Consider the following 22923-nt stretch of genomic DNA (forward strand, 5'->3'; position numbering starts at 1 on the left):
TCGGACTCAAACTAAAGATTTTTTTGTTTTACCGATGTGCTTTCCGTGGTTTTTATTATTTTGGTGACGTTGTTTATTACGCGACGGCGTTTCAACGCGCATGTGCGTCTTCGGCGATTTTCTTCCACACGAGCCTGGTGAAAATGGCGGAGCAAAGTTCCGTGCCGAGTGATCTTTACAAACATGTCTATTCATTTCTACTGGAGAACAAGTTTACCAAGGCTGCCCAACACTTCATCAAACAAGCTAAAGTGGTAAGTGACAATATTCTGTATCCCGTTTAGTAGTTGTTGACAATGTTGTGTACCGCTCGGTGAGCTAGTCTGCTACGCAGGAGGTGCACGCCGTGCCGAGAGAACACGTGTGACTCCAATCCACTAATAATTCGTTTTTATTAGAATACCCATTGATTATGTTAAATTACATATTCAACTTTTACGATGATTGCTTCTTCAACTGCCATCACATAATAACTGGACTCAACTAGATAGCTTAGCAAGTTAACGTTGAACGATTGAATAAAATGTCTGTCTGACTAGTCAGCAGGCTATGAAATACCGTGTGCGTACGCTATAACTACCTAACAAGCTATATTAACATGTCAGGCGTTTATTTTTTATTGGGAAATGGTTATTGCTGTTCGAACATTGATTCATCATCGAAAACTTTACTCGTTCTAATAATACTCCCCATTATGTGTTTCATGCACTTGTTTGTAGGTAAAACATTGTTCGGAAATAATTGGTTACATGTAATGCCTCATGATGGCTATAAACCTGCAAAGAGAATAAAATGACTGATGTGAAATATTCTTCCTTTGCAACAGCCACCCCAGGATGAAAAAGAAGCTGCTGGTCTTCTTGACATTTTCAACTTCTGGGTGAAGTAAGTACACTCTTGTCCAGTAACTTTACAACCCAACAACGTGGCTGGCGAGAATGACTTGACATGTGTATATTTTCTATCCAACCTCATCTTCTCAGAGCCCTTTTTGTCGATGACTGTGGGGCTAAACCATTAAGTGCACATACCAATAGGTAACAGTTTGTTTAAATTATTTTTGAATGCCTCTCACTGCTCTGTTCGCCATTCCTTTTCTCAGGTCTCCCGAAGCTAAGAAACGCAAGGCGCTGCCCATCGGTCCGGCAGCCAGTGACAGTCCGTCTGCTAAGAAGGCAAAGACTGCAGAGAGCTCCAGTGAGGAGTCGAGCAGCGACGAGGAGGAAGCTGCAGCACCTGCCAAGGCCACACCCACAGGTACGCACTCATCTGTCCTTTTAATATTTGCCATTTAGCAGAGTCTTATCAAAAGCGACAGTAGTGTGTGCATATATTTTTGTATGGGTATCCCCGGCGGTAATCGAACCCTTGGCTTTGCAAGCACCATGCTCTATCAACTGAGCCACACTGCTGAATGGAGTTATACTGGCCTGGAACAATGCTGGAAAGGACAATGCAAGCGAGAATACCTGAGCCAGCACATTATGGTCCACGTTGGCCCTATAGTGTAATACCTGAGCCAGCACATTATGGTCCACGTTGGCCCTATAGTGTAATACCTGGGCCAGCACATTATGGTCCACGTTGGCCCTATAGTGTAATACCTGAGCCAACACATTATGGTCCATGTTGGCCCTATAGTGTAATACCTGAGCCAACACATTATGGTCCATGTTGGCTCTAGTGTAATACCCGAGCCAACACATTTCAGTTGAGTACATTCAGTTGTACAACTGACTAGGTGTCCCCTTCACTTCTTCTGTGTGGTGTCTTTGCAGCAGTTCGACCGTGAAGGCCTGATTCACGGCATCTCCTCTGAACAGTGACTATTGAGATGTCTGTTACTTGAACTCTGTGAAGCATTTATTTGGGCTGCCATTTCTGAGGCTGGTAACTCTAACTTATCCTCTGCCGCAGAGGTAACTCTGGGTCTTCCTTTCCTGTGGTGGTCCTCGTGAGAGCCAGTTTTATCGTAGCGCTTGATGGTTTTTGCGACTGGCACTTTAAAAAACATTCAAAGTTCTTGACATTTTCCGGATTGACTGACCTTCATCTCTTAAATTAATGACTGTCGTTTCTCTTTTCTTATTTGAGCTGTTTTTGCCATAATATGGACTTGGTCTTTGACCAAATAGGGCTATCTTCTGTATACCAACCCTACCATGTCACAACACAACTGATTGGCTCAAACGCATTAAGAAGGAAAAATTACACAAATTAACTTTTAACAAGGTGCACCTGTTAATTCAAATGTATTCCAGGTGACTACCTCATGAAGCTGGTTGAGAGAATGCCAAGAGTGTGAAAAGCTGTCAAGGCAAAGGGTGGCTACTTTTAATAATCTAACATATATTTTGATATGTTTAACAAATATGGAATCATGTAGTAACCGAAAAGTGTTATTTCATAGTTTTGATGTCTTCACTATTCTACAATGTAAAATATTGTAAACATAAATAACCCTTGAATGAGTAGGTGTGTCAACTTTTGACTGGTACTGTGTGTGTGTGTGTGTGCGCGTTTGAAGGATTTCTAAAATTCTCCAACTTTCATACCAGGCAACCCCACATGGGTTCGCGACCCCTAGTTTGAGAACCTCTGCCCCTAAACCAATATCCTACATTGCCATGGCGTTGATGGACAGAGGTGACCTTTTTATCCAGTTAAAGGCCTCAGAGGGGCCTCCCCAGTGGTGCTGTGGTCTAAGGCAGTGCTAGCTGTGTAACTGCCTGATCCTGGTTCGATACCAGGCTGTGTTGCGACCGCGAGGCCCCCCGATACCAGGCCCAACGTCATCCAGGTTTGGGGAGGGTTTCGCGGGCAGGGATGTTCTTGTCCCATCGTGCATTAGCGACACATTGGTGCAGCTTGATTCCGGTTTAAGCGTGCGTTGTCAAGAAGCAGTGTGGCTTGGCTGGGTTGTGTTTCGGAGGACTTTCGACTCTCCCGAGTCCGCACAGGAGTTGCAGACTGTAACTACCAATTGACCATCACGAAAACGGGGGTAAAAAAAGGTGGACTCTGAGATATGGAAACAGCAGATTGGGTAGATTTTCACATCCACGAAGAGGTGAAGCGAAGCGCGAGGCTCAACTTCTCTGCTGTTTTGGTATCCTGGCTACGACGTTGTGAAGTGAACCCGTGCGCATGCACAGATGCTGTTAGAGCAAAAGTCTTGCATCTCGCTAATCTCAATATCTGCGGTGTTGCTCGTGGCAACGTCATTTTTACTGTGTCTACCTTTTTTAAACGGTTTCTTGATGCGTTTTCGTTAGCGGCCAAGGCTCCACGCCCTGCTAAATCAGATTCCAGCAGCAGTGATGATTCCAGTGACGAGGAGGAGGAGGAGGCTGTAGCGAAGGTACATGAGCTATGTTTTACAATTTATCATCTCGTTTATTATGTTAAAATCCCTAACCGTGTGATCTATGGTCAGGTCCACACACACTTCCCCCACCAGACATGCCACCAGGGGTCTTTTCACAGTCTCCAGGTCCAGAACAGAGCCACCAGGGTTCTTTTCACGGTCTCCAGGTCCAGAACAGAGCCATGTTGCATGGCCCTCCCTTCCATCTTATGTAGTGAACAGCAAACCTGGTTTATTGAAACCGATAAAGCATCACATCACGGCATAACGCCCCCCCCCCCCCCCCCCCCCCATGTGATCTATTGGTTGTATGTATGTGAAACTGATAGATGCACGCACACACACAAACTACATGCTAATGTTTTTAAATGTAGGCAAATTGTAAACGTCTTGTCTTTTTCGTAATGTGTAGAACCCCAGTAAGATTAGCTGTTGCCATTGTTTTTCGGGCTAATGGGGATCAAAATAAAATATCAATGTTGTTGATTTGCTATAATGGCCGACCATAACAGAGCAATGGGGGGGGGGCTTAGTGAAGATGATGTGTGTCCTGATGACGGCATCTTGCTGTTGAGACGTTGGTTATGTTATAAAGGTGGTGTGGGGTAGGTCTTTTCTTGCAGCATTTTTTAAAAATGTTTTAATCCGTTCCTCATCTCTGCTAACAGAAACCGGCAGCAGCCAAAGATGAGGCCAAAGCTCCTGCAGCTAGTAAGTACATTTTCAACCTTTTGGAATGAACAGGAAGTCCCGCGCACTGAACATGTTCCCAATTGCCACCTTTACCGACAACGTTTTGATCCAGAAGGATCTCTTATCGGATTCTTTTCTAGTGTCTGTCTTTAGCCCAGCACCCATTATTTTTTTTATTAAGATTGTGCGTATGACCTCAAACTTTTCTACATTTTAACCTTTGTTCAACCATGAAGTCCCTTGAGACATGGAATCTCTTTAGACGGACACCCGACCAAGACAATCGCTTTACGACCACCGTGATCCCATATTTGTATCAGCGTTGTTTCCCTCGTTGTGCGGTTGCTTCTTGGATGTTACTTGTTTTGTGGTGTTGTCTTGCTGATTGTTCTTCTTTGCTCTGCAGAACGAAAGGCTGCAGCCGCGACCCCTAAGGCAGGAAAGGCTGCAGCCGTGACCCCTAAGGCAGGAAAGGCTGTAGCCGCGACCCCTAAGGCAGCAGCTCAGAAGAAGACTGCGAGCAGCAGCAGTAGTGAAGACAGCTCCAGTGAAGACGAGGCGCCCACTAAGGTACTGAAACTGATCCACAACACACAACCTCTCACCAAGGGGTCTATTCAAAAAGCCTCTCCGTGGAGGAGAGCTGATCTAGGATCTGTTCTGCCCTTTTCGGGTCATAACGACTACAGGTCGGTTGACAGAAGGGACCTGATCCTGAATCAGCAGTCCCATTCTGAGACTATCTGTAAATATGTGCCCAGGACTCACAAACAGGACAGGCGTCCACGTTACCATGGGAGCTGTGTTGTCAGTGACAGTCTCCCTTCCTAGGCGTGGTACAGTATCTTCTTGATCTAACAAAAGTCTTGTGTGCCACTGTCATACGATGCCGGGATGGAAGAAGGGACATTAGCTATATATTGTGGAGTAAATGTGTGTTTTTTGGAGGGGGGGTAGACGAGAAATGAAGACTGTCAACCGTAAAACTAAGTCATTACACATCTTCATGAAAAATCTACAATGTACACAATGTACACATCTACAATGTACACATTAGCTACGTCTTCAGACTGTCTACACAATGTAGTTAGTGATACCTTGACCTCCTAGACTGACTGTCTCGCCCAACAGACCCCGGTGAAACCTCCTGGCCCCGTCAAGACCCCTCCAGCTAAGGACAGTAGTTCCTCGGACAGCAGCGATGACAGCAGTGATGATGAGGAGGAGGAGAAGAAGAAGAAAGTGTCAGGTAACGAACTACTGTTTGTACTTAGGGACGGATTCCCTGACATAGATTATTTTAAGACTAAACTCAAGCGAAGTGTTTTGTAGTCCAAGACCCAGCTACATTTGTCTGGGAAACCGGCCCTGAGTGCTGTCCTGGTATCTGACACCTCGTTATTCTCCTCAGCTAAAACAGTCAAAACCACCCCAGCCAAGACTGTGACCCCCAAAGCTGCTGCAGCTGCTAAGAAGGCAGAGTCCAGCTCTGAGAGCACAGGTAGGTTCTAGACCTAGTTTCTATCTGTTGTAGACCTTGGTTCTAAAGGTTCTAGACCTAGTTTTCTAACGGCTATAGGTTGTATCTGTTGTAGACCTTGGTTCTAAAGGTTCTAGACCTAGTTTCTAAAGGCTATAGGTTATATCTGTTGTAGACCTTGGTTCTGAAGGTTCTAGACCTAGTTTCTAAAGGCTATAGGTTATATCTGTTGTAGACCTTGGTTCTAAAGGTTCTAGACCTAGTTTCTAAAGGCTATAGGTTATATCTGTTGTAGACCTTGGTTCTGAAGGTTCTAGACCTAGTTTCTAAAGGCTATAGGTTATATCTGTTGTAGACCTTGGTTCTAAAGGTTCTAGACCTAGTTTCTAAAGGCTATAGGTTATATATGTTGTAGACCTTGGTTCTAAAGGTTCTAGACCTAGTTTCTAAAGGCTATAGGTTATATCTGTTGTAGACCTTGGTTGTAAAGGTTCTAGACCTAGTTTCTAAAGGCTATAGGTTATATCTGTTGTAGACCTTGGTTCTAAAGGTTCTAGACCTAGTTTCTAAAGGCTATATCTGTTGTAGACCTTGGTTCTAAAGGTTCTAGACCTAGTTTTCTAACGGCTATAGGTTGTATCTGTTGTAGACCTTGGTTCTAAAGGTTCTAGACTAGAGAAATTGTAAACACGACACGTTGTACATCTTCAGACGGGCGAAAGGGAAGATTGAAGAATTAGGTTGCGCTGTTCGACATTCTGATTTGTTTACATCCTTCAAAATAAAAGTCCCAATATGATAGATCACTATACATTTGTATTTCGGTAGAACTGTATATTTTATATGAATTTGATCGAAGTCACGTTGGGGAAAAGTGGTGTAAAGAGAGGACCACTACACTAGCAGGAGGGAAGCCACTGTCCACACAAGACGGTGAAGACACACATCATCCTAAAGTCTTGTTCTTTTAACCACTAGCAGCCGTGAAACACATCACGTTACCTAGCTAACCACTAGCGGCTGTGAAACACATCACGTTACCTAGCTAACCACTAGCGGCTGTGAAACACATCACGTTACCTAGCTAACCACTAGCGGCTGTGAAACACATCACGTTACTAGCAGTTCAGCACATTTCTTTTACTGTGAAAAACAATGTCTACCTTTACCAGCATAGTAGACATTGAACGTCTATAACCAAACTGGTTAAAACTCTGTCGTTGGCTGACGATAGCTATAGCTAGCCACGTGCTAACATGAGTGATACTACTAGCAGCAGTAAACCCAGATGATGGTGAACACAACCGTTGGCTACCACGATATCCTGCACGTTACATCGGCCAATAAAGATCAGGAAGTAGAGCAAATCATAAAGACACGTCTTGAAATATGCAAAACAGTGTTCTGTTGGAGGAGTTGTTGCTAGCTTATTCCATCGCCAAACATCACGCTGAATCGTGTGTGTGTGTGTGTGTGGGGACAGTTGGTTTTGAATGATCTGGTGCACTTAGCCAACAATCTATATTTGTTTATCTACTAGCAACATAACATGATACGTTTTATGGGCACTTTAGTACCTACTTACCGAAGTGAGGCCTGTATATGACTGAAGCGCCAGGGGTTCACTAGTCTGTCCGACGCAATAAGACTTTATTCCCGTCTACTTGCATTTCAACCAAACATGCCGGCACACTGCCGCCAGCTCCAGGCCGGTAGTCCTTGACGTCAAAGCCGCAGCGTCTTGTACGTTTTGATTTATTGATAAATGTCATGCAAATAACTAAAATAGGAAGTGTTTTTGTTAACTTTTGCATAAAGACTGTTTAGATGGAGTATCGTCAATCTACGTTAGATTTGTGGAAATATGTTGTGCAACCTGTCCTTAAAATTATTTTTTTTTAAATGACGAGCCACTACTACATCTGTTTTACCTGAGTTGAGGTGTTTTGATTTTAAAGTGAACAGTTTCATTGATTCTTCTCTTTTTCCTCTTAGACTCCAGCTCTGAAGAAGAAGTAGCAGCAAAGAAGCCAGCAGCTAAGGCTACCCCAGCTAAGGCTACCCCAGCTAAGGCTACCCCAGCTAAGGCTACCCCAGCTAAGGCTAAGCCAGCAGAAGACTCTGACTCCAGCTCTGAGGATGAAGAAGAGGCTAAGAAGCCAGAAGTAATAAGGGTTAAGTCCACAGCTGTCAAAGTAACGGTTACCCCTGCCAAGGAAGACTCTTCCTCAGACTCCAGCTCAGAGGAGGAGGAAGAGGAGGAGAAGGGTTCGAAGACGGTGAAAGTGGCGCCAGCTACAGCAACCGTAACGGTGGCAGAGGTGAAGGAGCGGGGGGCCAAGACTGTGACTGTAGCGGGGGCCAAGGCTACTGTGAAGGTGGTGGACGGCGACTCCTCTTCCTCGAGCTCAGAGGATGACGAAGAGGGGACGGTGAAAGCAGCACCAGCTAAGGCGACTCCTACCGTGACCCGAGGCAAGGCTGCTGAATCCTCCTCAGACTCTGACTCGAGCTCAGAAGATGAGGAAGAGGCTAAAAAACCAGCAGCCAAGGTGACTCCAGCGAAGACTGCCCCAGCTAAGAAATCAGACTCTTCCAGCTCTGGTAAGACATTTAATACAAGTTGGCGAGGCTGTAAGATGGAGTCATTTTAGAATGCATCCCAGATCTCTTTGTGCTGAAATAAGTTGGCAAGAGGCCACAAACAGATCTGTGACTCGGTGTTAGAGACAAATGAACTTTTTTTTACTATTATACACGGGTTATGTTACAAACGTTAAGCCGTCCAGTAAATTGCGACTCATTCCCGCCGGTTGGGCCCCTCTGGCCATAAGCGAACCGGAAAACGCTCGTCCCGAGGCGGCGCCCCTAGTGGCCGTGGACATTAATGCAGGGAAACTCAAATCAGTTTTACCTCATTTCTATCAGCATGTTATATGTGCAACCAGAGGGGGGAAAACTATAGATCACCTTTACACCTTTACAGAGGTGGCGCCCCTAGTGGCCGGGGACATTAATGCAGGGAAACGCAAATCAGTTTTACCTCATTTCTACCAGCATGTTAAATGTGGAACCAGAGGGGGAAAAACTCTGGAACACCTTTACACCTTTACAGAGGTGGCGCCCTTAGTGGCCGTGGACATTAATGCAGGGAAACTCAAATCAGTTTTACCTAATTTCTACCAGCATGTTAAATGTGCAACCAGAGGGGGAAAAACCTCTAGACCACCTTTACACCTTTACAGAGGTGGCGCCCCTAGTGGCCGGGGACGTTAATGCAGGGAAACTCAAATCAGTTTTACCTCATTTCTACCAGCATGTTAAATGTGGAACCAGAGGGGGAAAAACTCTGGACCACCTTTACACCTTTACAGAGGTGGCGCCCCTAGTGGCCGTGGACATTAATGCAGGGAAACTCAAATCAGTTTTACCTCATTTCTACCAGCATGTTAAATGTGCAACCAGAGGGGGAAAAACCTCTAGACCACCTTTACACCTTTACAGAGGTGGCGCCCCTAGTGGCCGGGGACGTTAATGCAGGGAAACTCAAATCTGTTTTACCTCATTTCTACCAGCATGTTATATGTGCAACCAGAGGGGGAAAAAACCTCTAGACCACCTTTACAGAGACATGTACAAAGCTCTCCCTCCATGTGGCAAATTTGACCATAATTCTATCCTCCTGATTCCTGCTTACAAGCAACAATTGGTGCGGCTAGTGGTTAGAGCGTTGGACTAGTAACCGGAAGGTTGCAAGTTCAAATCCCGAGCTGACAAGGTTGACGAAGATCTGTCGTTCTGCCCCTGAACAGGCAGTTAACCCACGGTTCCTAGGCCGTCATTGAGAATAAGAATTTGTTTCTAACTGACTTGCCTAGTTAAATTAAGGTTTCAATGGCCTCAGTCATTGGCTTTATCAAATCAAATCAAATCAAATTTTATTTGTCACATACACATGGTTAGCAGATGTTAATGCGAGTGTAGCGAAATGCTTGTGCTTCTAGTTCCGACAATGCAGTAATAACAAGTAATCTAACTAACAATTCCAAAACTACTGTCTTGTACACAGTGTAAGGGGAAAAATAATATGTACATAAGGATATATGAATGAGTGATGGTACAGAGCAGCATAGGCAAGATACAGTAGATGGTATCGGGTACAGTATGTACAAATGAGATGAGTATGTAAACAAAGTGGCATAGTATAGTATAAAGTGGCTAGTGATACATGTATTACATAAGGATACCGTCGATGATATAGAGTACAGTATATACTTACTTATCAGTAAGTGCATCGAGGACGTCGAGCGTCGGACGGTGAGCGGTGGTAGGCACTTTCTTTTTCTTCTTTTTAAAAAAATTAATAATTTTACCCCTTTTTCTCAACAATTTCGTGGTATATGTTTTTAGTAGCTACTATCTTGTCTCATCGCTACAACTCCCGTACGGGCTCGGGAGAGACGAAGGTTGAAGGTCATGCGTCCTCCGATACACAACCCAACCAAGCCGCATCCAACCCGGAAGCCAGCCGCACCAATGTGTCAGAGGAAACACTGTGCACCTGGCAACCTTGGTTACAGGATTCGCTGGTGCGCGATGAGACAAGGACATCCCTACCGACCAAGGCCTCCCTAACCTGGACGACGCTATAGGCCAATTGTGCGTCGCCCCACGGACCTCCCGGTCGCAGCCGGTTGCGACAGAGCCTGGGCGCGAACCCAGGGACTCTGATGGCACAGCTGGCGCTGCAGTACAGCGCCTTTAACCACTGCGCCACCCGGGAGGCTCAAACAGCACTTTCGTGCATTTTGCCAGCAGCTCTGCTGTTTATGACTTCAAGCCTATCAACTCCCGAGTTTAGGCTGCTGTAACCGATGTGAAATGGGTGCGCACTAATAGCGGTTCAAACGTCACTCGCTCTGAGACTTGGAGTAGTTGTTCCCCTTGCTCTGCATGGGCCGCGGCTTTTGTGGAGCGATGGGTAACGATGCTTCGAGGGTGGCTGTTGTCGACGTGTTCCTGTTTCGAGCCCAGGTAAGGGCGAGGAGAGGGACGGAAGCTATACTGTTACACTGGAAATACTATAGTACCTATTAGAACATCCAATAGTCACAGGTGTATGAAATACAAATGGTATAGAGAGAAATAGTCCTATAATAACTACAACCTAAAACTTCTTACCTGGGAATATTGAAGACTCGTGTTAAAAGGAACCACCAGCTTTCATATGTTCTCATGTTCTGAGCAAGGAACTTAAACGTTAGCTTTTTTTACATGGCACATATTGCACTTTTACTTTCTTCTCCAACACTTTGTTTTTGCATTATTCATTATGTATTAGATTACGTTTAAAATAAGTGTTCATTCAATATTGACGTAATTGTCATTATTACAAATATACATATTAGAATCGGTCGATTTAATCGGTATCTGCTTTTTTGGGTCCTCCAATAATCGGTATCGGCGTTGAAAAGTCGTAATCGGTCGACATCTAGTCTGTAATACCAGCATGTTTCATGCAGACCACCATAGTCCCTGTGCCCAAGAACACGAAGGTAACCTGACTAAACCTGACTAACGAAGGTAACCTGCCTAAATGACTACCGACCCGTAGCGCTCACGTCTGTAGCAATGAAATGCTTTGAAAGGCTGGTCATGGCTCACATCAACACCATTATCCCAGAAACCTAGACCGACGGCAATTTGCAAACAGCCCCAACAGATCCACAGGTTACATCTCTATTGCACTCCACACTGCCCTTTCTCACCTGGACAAAAGGAACACCTATGTGAGAATGCTATTCTTTGACTACAGCTCAGTGTTCAACACCATAGTACCCTCAAAGCTCCTCACTAAGCTAAGGACCCTGGGACAAAACGCCTCCCTCTGCAACTGGATCCTGGACTTCCTGACGTGCCGCCCCCTGCTGGTGTTAAGGGTAGGGAACAACACATCCGCCACGCTGATCCTCAACATGGGGGCCCCTCAGGGGTGCGTGATTAGTCCCCTCCTGTACCCCCTGTTCATTCAAGACTACATGGCCAGGCACGACTCCACAACACCGCTAGGCCTGATCACCGACAACGACGAGACAGCCTATAGGGAGGTCAGAGACCTGGTCGTGTGGTGCCAGGACAACAACATCCTCAACGTGATCAAGACAAAGGAGATTGTGGACTACAGGAAAAGGACCGAGAATGCCCCCATTCTCATCGACGGGGCTGTAGTGGAGCAGGTTGAGATCACCAACAAACTGAAATGGTCCATTACACGAAGACTGTCGTGAATAGGGCACAACAAAGCCTATTCCCCCTCAGGAAACTGAAAAGATTTGGCATGGGTCCTCAGATCCTCAAAAAGGTTCTACAATTGCACCATCGAGAGCATCCTGACTTGTTGCGTCACTGCCCGATATGGCAACTGCTCAGCCTCCGACCGCAAGACACTACAGCGGGTAGTGCGTATAGCCCAGTACATCACTTGGGCCAAGCTTCCTGCCATCCAGGACCTCTATACCAGGCGGTGTCAGAGGAAGGCCCTAAAAATTCAGGCTCCAGTCACCCTAGTCATAGACTGTTCTCTTTGCTACAGCTTTGCAAGTGGTACCTGGAGCACCAAGTCAAGGTCGAAAAGGTTTCTAAACAGCTTCTTCTCCAAGGCCGTAAGACTCCTGACCAACTAATCAAAGGGCTACCCAGACCCCTCTTTTACACTGCTGCTACTCTGTTTATGATCTATGCATAGTCACTTTAACTTGACCTACATGTACATATTACCTCGACTAACCGGTGTTAGCCGTTGATGTTGTTCTTCAAAAACGAAGACGCCGAAGCAAATCAGGAGGAGAAAAAATAGATTTATTTGAAAAGGACAAATCGTAGATGTTATGCTGGGAGGGAGATGTTCAGTCTCCCCTGTCCTCAGTCCTTGCTTCTGTTCTCACTCTGCACCAGTTGGATACATTTCAGTCTGACACCGGAAAAAGGTCGTCTTAACCTGTTAAGAAAATATTTTCTGCTCGTTGTTTGGCACTGAGTAACATCCACAGAAAATCACAGTTAAGTGTTACATAGCACTCGGGGGGATTAGAATTTAGGTCTTGGCTTAGACTGTCAAACAAACTCACATTTTATTTAACTGAATCTATCATTTTTTAAATGCTGTAATGTTCGCACCTGTCTGTCCTGTAGACTCTGACAGCAGTTCTGAGGACGAGACACCAGCTAAACCTGCTGCAGCTGCTCCCAAGGCCCCAGCCAAGGCTGCTACAGAAAACAGCTCAGACTCCGACTCTTCTTCTGAAGATGACGAACCCCCAGCTAAGAAGGCTACCCCAGCCTCTGTTGCTAAATCAGCTTCCAAACCAGCAACCCCGGTTCCTAAATCAGCTTCCAAACCAGCCACCCCAGTTACTAAACCAGCTGCTACAGAAAACAGCTCGGACTCCGACTCTTCTTCTGAAGATGACGAACCCCCAGCTAAGAAGGCTACCCCAGCCTCTGTTGCTAAATCAGCTTCCAAACCAGCAACCCCGGTTCCTAAATCAGCCTCCAAACCAGCCACCCCGGTTCCTAAACCAGCCTCCAAACCAGCCACCCCGGTTCCTAAATCAGCCTCCAAACCAGCCACCCCAGTTACTAAACCAGCTGCAGCGGAGAGCAGCTCGGACTCCGACTCTAGCTCAGATGAGGATGAGGCCGTAGCTAAGAAGGCTACCTCTAAACCAGCCAAACCAGTGGTGACTAAATCAGCCTCTAAACCAGTCACCCCAGTGGTGACTAAATCAGCCTCTAAAACAGCCACCCCAGTGGTGACTAAATCAGCCTCTAAAACAGCCACCCCAGTGGTGACTAAATCAGCCCCAGCCAAGGCAGCAGCCGAGAGCAGCTCCGATTCAGACAGCTCGGACTCGGAGGACCAGGCTGCTGCTACGAAGAAGACCACCCCCAAACCTGCAGCCAAGAGTCCTGCCGTCAAGACACCGGCTAAAGCTGCAGAGTCGTCATCGTCTGAGGAGAGTAGCTCTGAGGAAGAGGAGGCCAGTAAAAAGACTGTGAAACCCGCTGCCGCCCCCAAGACCACCCCCAAGACAACCCCCAAGACCACCGCAGCAGCCAGACCTAAAGCCAAGGAGGACAGCAGCTCTTCAGATGACTCCAGTGATGAAGAGGGTAAGAAGATTCACACATTATCTCTCATACTTATGTGTAGGCTTATTTTTGTTGTTGTGTATCTTTCATATTTCGAGGTCGCTTGTGAATAAGCATTAAGCGTTGTATTTTTATACATATGACAACTAAATTGAACTTTGAACCTTGCAGCAGCGCCCAAACCAGCAGCAGTGAAGGCTACAACACCAGCCTCGGCTAAAAAGGCAGCCGAAAGCAGCTCCGACTCTTCCGACAGTTCCGACTCGGAGGTGGAGACCGAGGCCGCCAAGGCGACGCCCGCTAAGCCTGCTCTGACCAATGGAAAGCCAGCTACACCCAAAGCAACCACCTCTGCAGTCAAGGCAACGAAACCGACCAAGGCTGCCGAGTCTTCCTCTTCCGAGGAGAGTAGCTCTGAGGAAGAGGAGGCCAGTAAAAAGTCTGTGAAACCCACCCCCAAGACCACCCCCAAGACCACCCCAGCAGCTAAAACCAAGGAGGCCAGCAGCTCATCAGACGACTCTTCTTCGTCTGAAGAAGAAGAGGCAGCAGTCACCACTCCCATCGCTAACGGTGAGTTTTGAACGCCACTAAAAAGGTAACGTCTGGAAACTGTTCAGTGGTCATTTTAAGCTCATGATATTTACCCAATTTGATTCTTGACAATTATAGCTTTTAAATGCCTCATAAGCCTTAGTACAACTGTATTGTGTTGAGTGCTATCTTAATGGCCTACACATTGGAGCCATTTACCAAGAGAAGGAAAAATGGCCCATGTTTTGCAGCAAGGCTAATTATCACGCTACAATTCAAGTCATCCTTGCTTGAATTGTTTCCATTGTTTTATAGTTGTATTGCCCTTTTTTAAAAATGGATTATTGGGTTAGTTTAATTTCTTATAACCAGGATTGTTTTTTATGTAACTGGATAGATTGACAAGAAGGATATTTTTCCTCATTTATCCCTCTTCTCTCCCTCCACAGGCATTGTAAACGGTAAGAGAAAAAAGGATGGAGAAGCCTCAGAGAACGAGGAAGAATTAACGACACCTAAAAATAAGAAAACAACAACAACACCACAGACGTTCCCTAAAGTCTCTAAGAAGGTGAGAACAGAACAGAGACTGGCTAGCGCTTGGCTTGTTTAACTATAAAATACTTATCATTTGTTGGTTTGGTATTTATTGTATATGGTAAATAAACTTTGACATGGTGTCAGACTTAGTATACAGAAATAGATGTTGCATTTCTGTACCACAGAGATACTTTTCTGTACAGTGCCTTGGGAAAGTATTCAGACCCCTTGACTTTTTCCACATTTTATTACGTTACAGCCTTATTCTAAAAATGTATTTAAATCGTTTTTTTCCCCCTCGTCAATCTACCTCATAACGATAAAGCAAAAACAGGTTTGGACATATTTGCTAATTTCTAAAGAAATTAAAAACAACTTTTACATAAGTATTCCTCTCTGCAGATTCTATCAAGCTCTGTCAGGTTGGATGGGAGCGTTGCTGCGCAGCTATTTCCAGGTTTATTCAGAGATACGCTTGTCCACTCAAGGACATTTCAAGACCACTCCTGCCTTTGTCTTCTTGGCTGTGTGCTGACAGATGGCGCTGAAGGAGATGCCTGCCATTTTACAGGCTCCTAACCAATTGTGTTTTTGCCTTATTTGCAACTTATTTTGTACGTAATGTTTCTGCCACCGTCTCTTATGACGGAAAAAAGCTTCTAGATATCAGGACATTGATTTACTCACCTCGTACTGGACGAAGATTATTTTCTTGAATGAGTCAGACGAGACACCCGACATGGGCCTAATCCCTGTCCTTCTCCCGAAGAAGAGACTGAGATATCGGGAACGTAGGTCGGGGGTGCCTTGTAAGGATCCGACGGCGAGTGAGTAATCCCCCTCTACCATCAGTCCTATTAGCTAACGTGCAATCATTGGATAACAAAATGGATGAGCTCCGCTCAAGACTATTGTTAGCAGTTGATGTTGTTCTTCAATAACACAGACCCCAAGGAAAATCAGGGGGAGGTAAATAGGTTTATTCAAAGAGAACAAATCATGCTGGGAGGTAGATGGTAGATGATCATTCTCCCCTGTCCTCAGTGATTCTCTCCACAGAACAAAGGAACAGGATGTAGTTTATAACCCAGCCCTAGCCTGTGGTTGACCAATTAGACTTACTTGCAATAAAACTGGGCCAATGGCCAAATAACAGTATCCTATTTCAGGCTCAATCCCTGGACAAATTCCTGCCATGTATCTGACCCAGTGATCAATAATTTCCTATTACAGAAAAAAACACTATTTCCATTGATCATTAAATCTAGGCCTTAGGTCCTCTGCGTTGTGTATTTATCTTCAAAATATTCTTACACTATCCTACCAACGGGACATTAAAAACGAATATCTTATGTTTGGCTGAACGACAACATGGATAACATACAGCTGGCTGGGTTTACGTCTGCATCAGCAAGATAGGATAGACAGCCCTCGTCTTTCTGTTCTATTTGTCAATAAGAGCTGGTGCACCAAATCTAATATTAAAGGAAGTCTCGAGGTTTTGCTCGCCTGAGGAAAAGTGTCTCATGATAAGCTGTAGACCACACTATTCACCAAGAGAGTTTTAAATCTATATTTTTCGTAGCCGTCTATTTACCACCCCAACCCGATGCTGGCACCAAGACCGCATTCAACGAGCTGTATAAGGCCATAAGCAAGAACATGCTCATCCAGAGGCGGTGCTCCTAGTGGCCGGGCACTTTAATGCAGGGAAACTCATCCTTTTTACCTAATTTCTACCAGCATGTTACGTGCAACCAGAAGGGGAAAAAATCGAGACCACTTTACCTCAACACACAGAGCTGTTTACAAAGCTCTCCCTCACACCCCATTTGGCAAATCTGACCATAATTCTACCCTCTTGATTCCTGCTTACAAATGAAATTTAAAGCAGGAAGTACCAATGACTCGCTCAATATGGAAGTGGTCAGATGAAGCAGATGCTAAACTACAGGACTGTTTTGCAGCACAGACTGGAATATGTTCTGGGATTCTTCCGATGGCATTGAGGAGTACACCACCTCAGCAACTGGCTTTATCAATAAGTGCATTGAGGAATACACCACATCAGTCACTGGCTTTATCAATAAGTGCATTGAGGAATACACCACATCAGTCATCGGCTTCATTAATAAGTGCATCAACGATGTCGTCCCCACAGTGACCGTACGTACGTACCCCAACCAGAAGCCATGGATTACAGGCAACATCCGCACTGAGCTAAAGGCTAGAGCTGTCACTTCAATGAACGGGGCTCTAACCCGGAAGCTTATAAGAAATCCCGCTATGCCCTGCGACTAACCATCAAATAGGCAAAGCGTCAATACAGGACTAAGATTGGATCGTACTACACCGGCTCTGACGCTCGTCGGATGTGGCAGGGCTTGCAAACTACTACGGACTACAAAGGGAAACCTAGCCGAGAGCTGACCAGTGACACGAGCCTACCAGACGAGCTAAATTACTTCTATGCTCGCTTCGAGTCAAGCAACAGTGAAGCATGCGTGCATGAGAGCATCAGACGACACAACAGTGGTAGGCTTGATCACCAACAACGACGAGGGAGGAGGGTGAGGGCACATCGCTCAACATCAACAAAACAATGGAGATGATCGTGGACTTCAGGAAACAGCAGAGGGAGCACCCCCTTATCCACGTCGACGGGACAGTGGTGGAGAAGGTGGAAAGATTTAAGTTCCTCAACATCACAAACAAACTGAAATGGTCCACGCACACAGTGGTGAAGAAGGCGCAATAGCGACTCTTCAACCTCAGAAGGCTTTAGGAATTTGGCTTGTCACCTAAAACCCTCAACTTTTACAGATGCACAATTGAGAGCATTCTGTCAAGCTGTATCACTGCCTGGTACGGTAACTGCACCCCCCACAACCGCAAGGCTCTCCAGAGGGTGGTGCGGTCTGCCCAACGCATCACTGGTTGCGAACTACCTGCCCTCCGTGACACCTACAGCACCCGACGTCACAGGAAGGACAAAAAGATAATCAAAGACAACAACCAACCGAGCCATTGCCCTCACATTGACTCTGTACCGTAATACCCTGTATATAGCCTCCACATTGACTCTGTACCGGTACTCCCTGTATATAGCCTCCACATTGACTCTGTACTGGTACCCCCTGTATATAGCCTCCACATTGACTCTGTACTGGTACCCCCTGTATATAGCCTCCACATTGACTCTGTACCGTAATACCCTGTATATAGCCCCCACATTGACTCTGTACCGGTACTCCCTGTATATAGCCTCCACATTGACTCTGTACTGGTACCCCCTGTATATAGCCTCCACATTGACTCTGTACTGGTACCCCCTGTATATAGCCTCCACATTGACTCTGTACCGTAACACCCTGTATATAGCCTCCACATTGACTCTGTACCGGTACCCCCTGTATATAGCCTCCACATTGACTCTGTACCGGTACCCCCTGTATATAGCCTCCACATTGACTCTGTACCGTAACACCCTGTGTATATAGCCTCCACATTGACTCTGTACCGGTACCCCCTGTATATAGCCTCCACATTGACTCTGTACCAGTACCCCCTGTATATAGTCTCCACATTAACTCTGTACCGTAACACCCTGTATATAGCCTCCACATTGACTCTGTACCGTAACACCCTGTATATAGCCTCCACATTGACTCTGTACCGTAACACCCTGTATATAGCTTCCACATTGACTCTGTACCGGTACCCCCTTGTATATAGCCTCCACATTGACTCTGTACTGGTACCCCCTGTATATAGCCTCCACATTGACTCTGTACCGTAACACCCTGTATATAACCTCCACATTGACTCTGTACCGTAACCCCCTGTATATAGCCTCCACATTGACTCTGTACCGGTACCCCCTGTATATAGCCTCCACATTGACTCTGTACCGGTACCCACACTGACTCTGTACCGGTACCCACACTGACTCTGTACCGGTACCCATTTTAACCCATTTTAGAATAAGGCTGTAACGTAACAAAAAGTCAAGGGTTCTGAATACTTCCCTAAGGAACTCTATACGTGCCAGGTGTTTGATGGGTCGATACAGAACCGAGGTGCGTTGTGGAACTAACTGGTCTGCGTCAGTGTCAAATATGGACTAAACTTGACTCCTAAATTCCCTGTTTGACCCGTCTGTCCCTCCTAAAGATCAATGTACCTTTCCGTAGAATAAGAGAGGAGGAAATTGATGTGGATAACCGACTGGCTGACAACTCCTTCGACGCCAAGGTGAGAACTACACTCGCCTTTGTCTGTCTACTATAGAAATTACAAATGGGGCTCAAACTTGATTCAGTTGCAATTTGTGTAATTATTTCCTTTATAACACAATGTACCAAGAACACACATTATGGCTCTGTGTACTAAGCCCTTCATTTAAACACCATTACGGCTCTCTGTGTACTAAGCCCTTCATTTAAACCCCATTACAGCTCTCTGTGTACTAAGCCCTTCATTTAAACATCATTACAGCTCTCTGTGTACTAAGCCCTTCATTTAAACACCCATTACAGCTCTCTGTGTACTAAGCCCTTCATTTAAACCCCATTACAGCTCTCTGTGTACTAAGCCCTTCATTTAAACACACATTACAGCTCTCTGTGTACTAAGCCCTTCATTTAAACACCCATTACAGCTCTCTGTGTACTAAGCCCTTCATTTAAACCCCATTACAGCTCTCTGTGTACTAAGCCCTTCATTTAAACACCCATTACAGCTCTCTGTGTACTAAGCCCTTCATTTAAACCCCATTACAGCTCTCTGTGTACTAAGCCCTTCATTTAAACCCCATTACAGCTCTCTGTGTACTAAGCCCTTCATTTAAACACACATTACAGCTCTCTGTGTACTAAGCCCTTCATTTAAACACCATTACAGCTCTCTGTGTACTAAGCCCTTCATTTAAACACACATTACAGCTCTGTGTACTAAGCCCTTCATTTAAACACCATTACAGCTCTGTGTACTAAGCCCTTCATTTAAACACCATTACAGCTCTGTGTACTAAGCCCTTCATTTAAACACCATTACAGCTCTGTGTACTAAGCCCTTCATTTAAACACCATTACAGCTCTCTGTGTACTAAGCCCTTCATTTAAACACCATTACAGCTCTGTGTACTAAGCCCTTCATTTAAACACCATTACAGCTCTCTGTGTAGAAACATTATTGGTAATATTTATTCACTCAAGTGAAGGGCATTTAAACATTTAATTTAATTTGTAAATCTAACAAGTAATTTCTGGGTAATGATTTAAATACCTTACTGTGATTGGTTAAAATTCTAAATGGTCAAAAAAGAGAAACGAACAGCTTCTTGGCAAAGATCGAGTTTCCAATTTAGCTGTGAGGGGAAAACTGAAAACGAGTTATTGGCCGAGAGCTTTGGAACTCTTTTCTTATTGGTCTATTAACTAATTTACCGCATTGTGATGTCACTAGGCAGACAAACGTCATCCTACCGGAAACAACAGGCTGAAATTAAGGACGTCTTTTTAAATAACACTAAAAGGGCATTATCATTTCACAGCATTATTCCAACCTTATGTACAATGTTTTAAATCATTCACAACGTTCACGTTCACACCTTAGCTTGCACTAATTTCCCGTGCTTGTTCCTAAAACTCATAGTAAAAGCTGTACAGTAGTTATGGATCGACAGTCGTCAACATGTCGTGATTGGCTAGACGGGTTCTGACCGTCTCTGTGTTCTCCTCAGCGCGGGTCGGATGGAGACTGGGGCCAGAGGGCCAATGACGTGCTCCGCTTCACCAAAGGGAAGTCCTTCCGTCACGAGAAGACGAAGAAGAAGAGGGGTAGCTACTGTGGAGGAGCCATCTCCCAGTCCGTCAACTCCATCAAGTTCGACAGCGACTGAGAACCTAGTCATCGTTTGTCACTACCCCTCTTCCTCCCCTCTCGACCCAGGACTATCTGAGGACCAGGACGGTCTGCCCCCCTCCCCATCCCCCGACTTCCCCCTCAGCAGAAACCTGACTGAGCTGAAGATCGTGAACTGAACTAGAGCTGAGACTGCTGCACTCACATAAGTGGCGGGTGATTTGTAGTTCGTACGTCTGTGTTAAACCAGTCCTTTTAAAATGCACATTTCTGTAATGGCGGAATGACGCTGTAGAAGTGGAGACTAGCTTTCCTTGAAATGGCACCCAGTCAAGACACCTCCCCTGCAGCCTTTCTTATGTCCTAAACGGCACCCTATTCCCTAAGTAGTGCACTACTTTTGACCTGATCGAAAGTAGTGCACTACGTAGGGAATAGGGTGCCGTTTAGGACAGAAGAAAGGCTGCAGGTGAGGTGTCTTGGCTTGTCTCCCCTTGTGCCTTCAGGACGAATCACGAAGGATTCATGTACATCATATAGCCACCAGGTGGCGGTAGTCAGCCACCAATTCAGTTAAATATCAAGTCAAACTGTTTTCAGATTTCATTTCTCTCTCGGCCACTTAATATGTTGCTTGTTGTGAAATTGTTAGCCTGGATCTCACACATTCTGTCCAGTGATATTTTTTTCTCTCTTTTCTCCCCCAGTCGTAAATTTAAATTCTGTTTCTTGTTTATTGCAGTTTGCATTGTGGGGAAAAGGGTTATTCGTTTGATTTTTGTATGGAACATGCAGACCTGTGGGTTTTGTTTTTGAGGGTTGAATGAAATTATCTTTTAGTTTCTCTTTTGGTATGATTTATTATGGTGTGGATATTTCGTAGTGGGTGCGTTCCAGGCTGACTACATTTGCAGTGGCCTACCAGATCTCACGCCCCTGGATAAGGATTCAACCACTGCAATGTAGTCAGCCTGGAACGCACCCGTTTTAGATCAGTATTTACGTTTTTTTTTTAGCCTGGGAGTATCAGGGATCATCCAACTGTTATTACAAGCTGCAGTCTAAAAATAACTTCCTGGGTCGCGTTCAGTAGGATGTACTGAAACAAAACGTTTTGAAACGGTAAACTCCGTTTCTAAAAATACATTTAAAAAGTAATTCTGTTGTGCTTACTGAACAGGATCTGGTTGCATCTGAAATGGTACCCCGTTCACTAGTAAGTAGTGTACTGTAGGGAATACACTGCCATTTCAGATGTGATGTTGATTCCTGCTGAAGTCAAAACTGCCAGCCTATTGGTTTGGTGGTTCATTGGTTCAGCAGCCAACCAACCACAAGTTGTTTTAATTTTGTGAATTTTCAATTTCCTGTTTCTAGTCTTATTTTCTTATTGAGTATTGTTACTACTTGAATAAAATACCTAGTTGTTCCAATCTCTGTCCTTCCTCCCTCCACATTTAGAAGCTGTCTTTTTCCTTTCACTTGGGAACGTAGAGTACAAATGAATTCAAACATACATTAAATAGAACCAACATGTAAATAACCCAGAAGGCCAATTTTTTTTATTTTAATTTCATTTTTTAAAAACATTTTATTTTACTTAACCTTGTCCTCTAGGTTACTGAATCTCTTTTCTACTGCAGTTTGCTACTCAATTAATGCACTTTGGTTGAAGAGGAATGAGGTAGAGCCCTTTGCATATTTTTAACTAGGGCCCAAGGAAGCAAACATTACTTCCCTTTTTAGCATACCTAAAAATAAAAAATAAATTAAATACCTTTTATTTAGCTACGCAAGTCAGTTTATTTACAATGACGGTCTAGGAACAGTGGATTAACTGGTCTAGGAACAGTGGGTTAACTGCCTTGTTCAGAACGACAGATTTGTACCTTGTCAGCTCGGGGATTCAATCTAGTAACCTTGGCCCTACACTCTGCCCACTAGGCTACCTGCCGTCCCTACACTCTAACCACTAGGCTACCTGCCGTCCCTACACTCTAACCACTAGGCTACCTGCCGTCCCTACACTCTAACCACTAGTCTACCTGCCGTCCCTACACTCTAACCACTAGGCTACCTGCCGTCCCTACACTCTAACCACTAGGCTACCTGCCGTCCCTACACTCTAACCACTAGGCTACCTGCCGCCCCTACACTCTAACCACTAGTCTACCTGCCGTCCCTACACTCTAACCACTAGTCTACCTGCCGTCCCTACACTCTAACCACTAGGCTACCTGCCGTCCCTACACTCTAACCACTAGGCTACCTGCCGTCCCTACACTCTAACCAC

The 22923-nt window shown here is 45.2% G+C and overlaps 1 protein-coding gene across 8 annotated transcripts; it reads left to right on the forward strand.

Moving 5' to 3' along the window:
* The first annotated feature begins 94 nt into the window (after positions 1 to 94).
* On the forward strand, positions 95 to 22063 carry LOC110491273 (nucleolar and coiled-body phosphoprotein 1). 8 transcript variants are annotated; one of them, XM_036946033.1, is made up of 15 exons: positions 95 to 254; positions 827 to 885; positions 1103 to 1257; positions 3276 to 3361; positions 4036 to 4078; positions 4467 to 4630; positions 5192 to 5309; positions 5472 to 5561; positions 7536 to 8144; positions 12732 to 13301; positions 13374 to 13712; positions 13863 to 14264; positions 14675 to 14796; positions 18939 to 19019; positions 20509 to 22063. In XM_036946033.1, exons 1-15 carry the CDS (start codon positions 144 to 146, stop codon positions 20665 to 20667), a joined length of 3108 nt encoding a protein of 1035 aa, XP_036801928.1. In that variant the 5' UTR covers positions 95 to 143; the 3' UTR covers positions 20668 to 22063. The 8 variants fall into 8 exon arrangements, with proteins under 8 accessions (XP_036801928.1, XP_036801929.1, XP_036801927.1 ...); XM_036946034.1 differs by having other exon boundaries at positions 12732 to 13279; positions 13352 to 13712; XM_036946032.1 differs by having other exon boundaries at positions 12732 to 13142; positions 13176 to 13712.
* Positions 22064 to 22923: the final 860 nt, after the last annotated feature.

The sequence above is a fragment of the Oncorhynchus mykiss genome, chromosome 16, assembly GCF_013265735.2.
Source record: "Oncorhynchus mykiss isolate Arlee chromosome 16, USDA_OmykA_1.1, whole genome shotgun sequence".
In the NCBI taxonomy this organism is placed as follows: domain Eukaryota; kingdom Metazoa; phylum Chordata; class Actinopteri; order Salmoniformes; family Salmonidae; genus Oncorhynchus; species Oncorhynchus mykiss.

What these genes read in the sequence shown, in the direction of transcription:
- LOC110491273 (XM_021564617.2), top strand. Translation starts at nt 144, where the DNA reads ATGGCGGAGCAAAGTTCCGTGCCGAGTGATCTTTACAAACATGTCTAT. An exon ending in GTCCAGCTCTGAGAGCACAG is followed by an intron (nt 5,562 to 7,535) that starts GTAGGTTCTAGA and finishes TTTTCCTCTTAG; the next exon opens with ACTCCAGCTCTGAAGAAGAA. An exon ending in ATCAGACTCTTCCAGCTCTG is followed by an intron (nt 8,145 to 12,731) that starts GTAAGACATTTA and finishes TCTGTCCTGTAG; the next exon opens with ACTCTGACAGCAGTTCTGAG.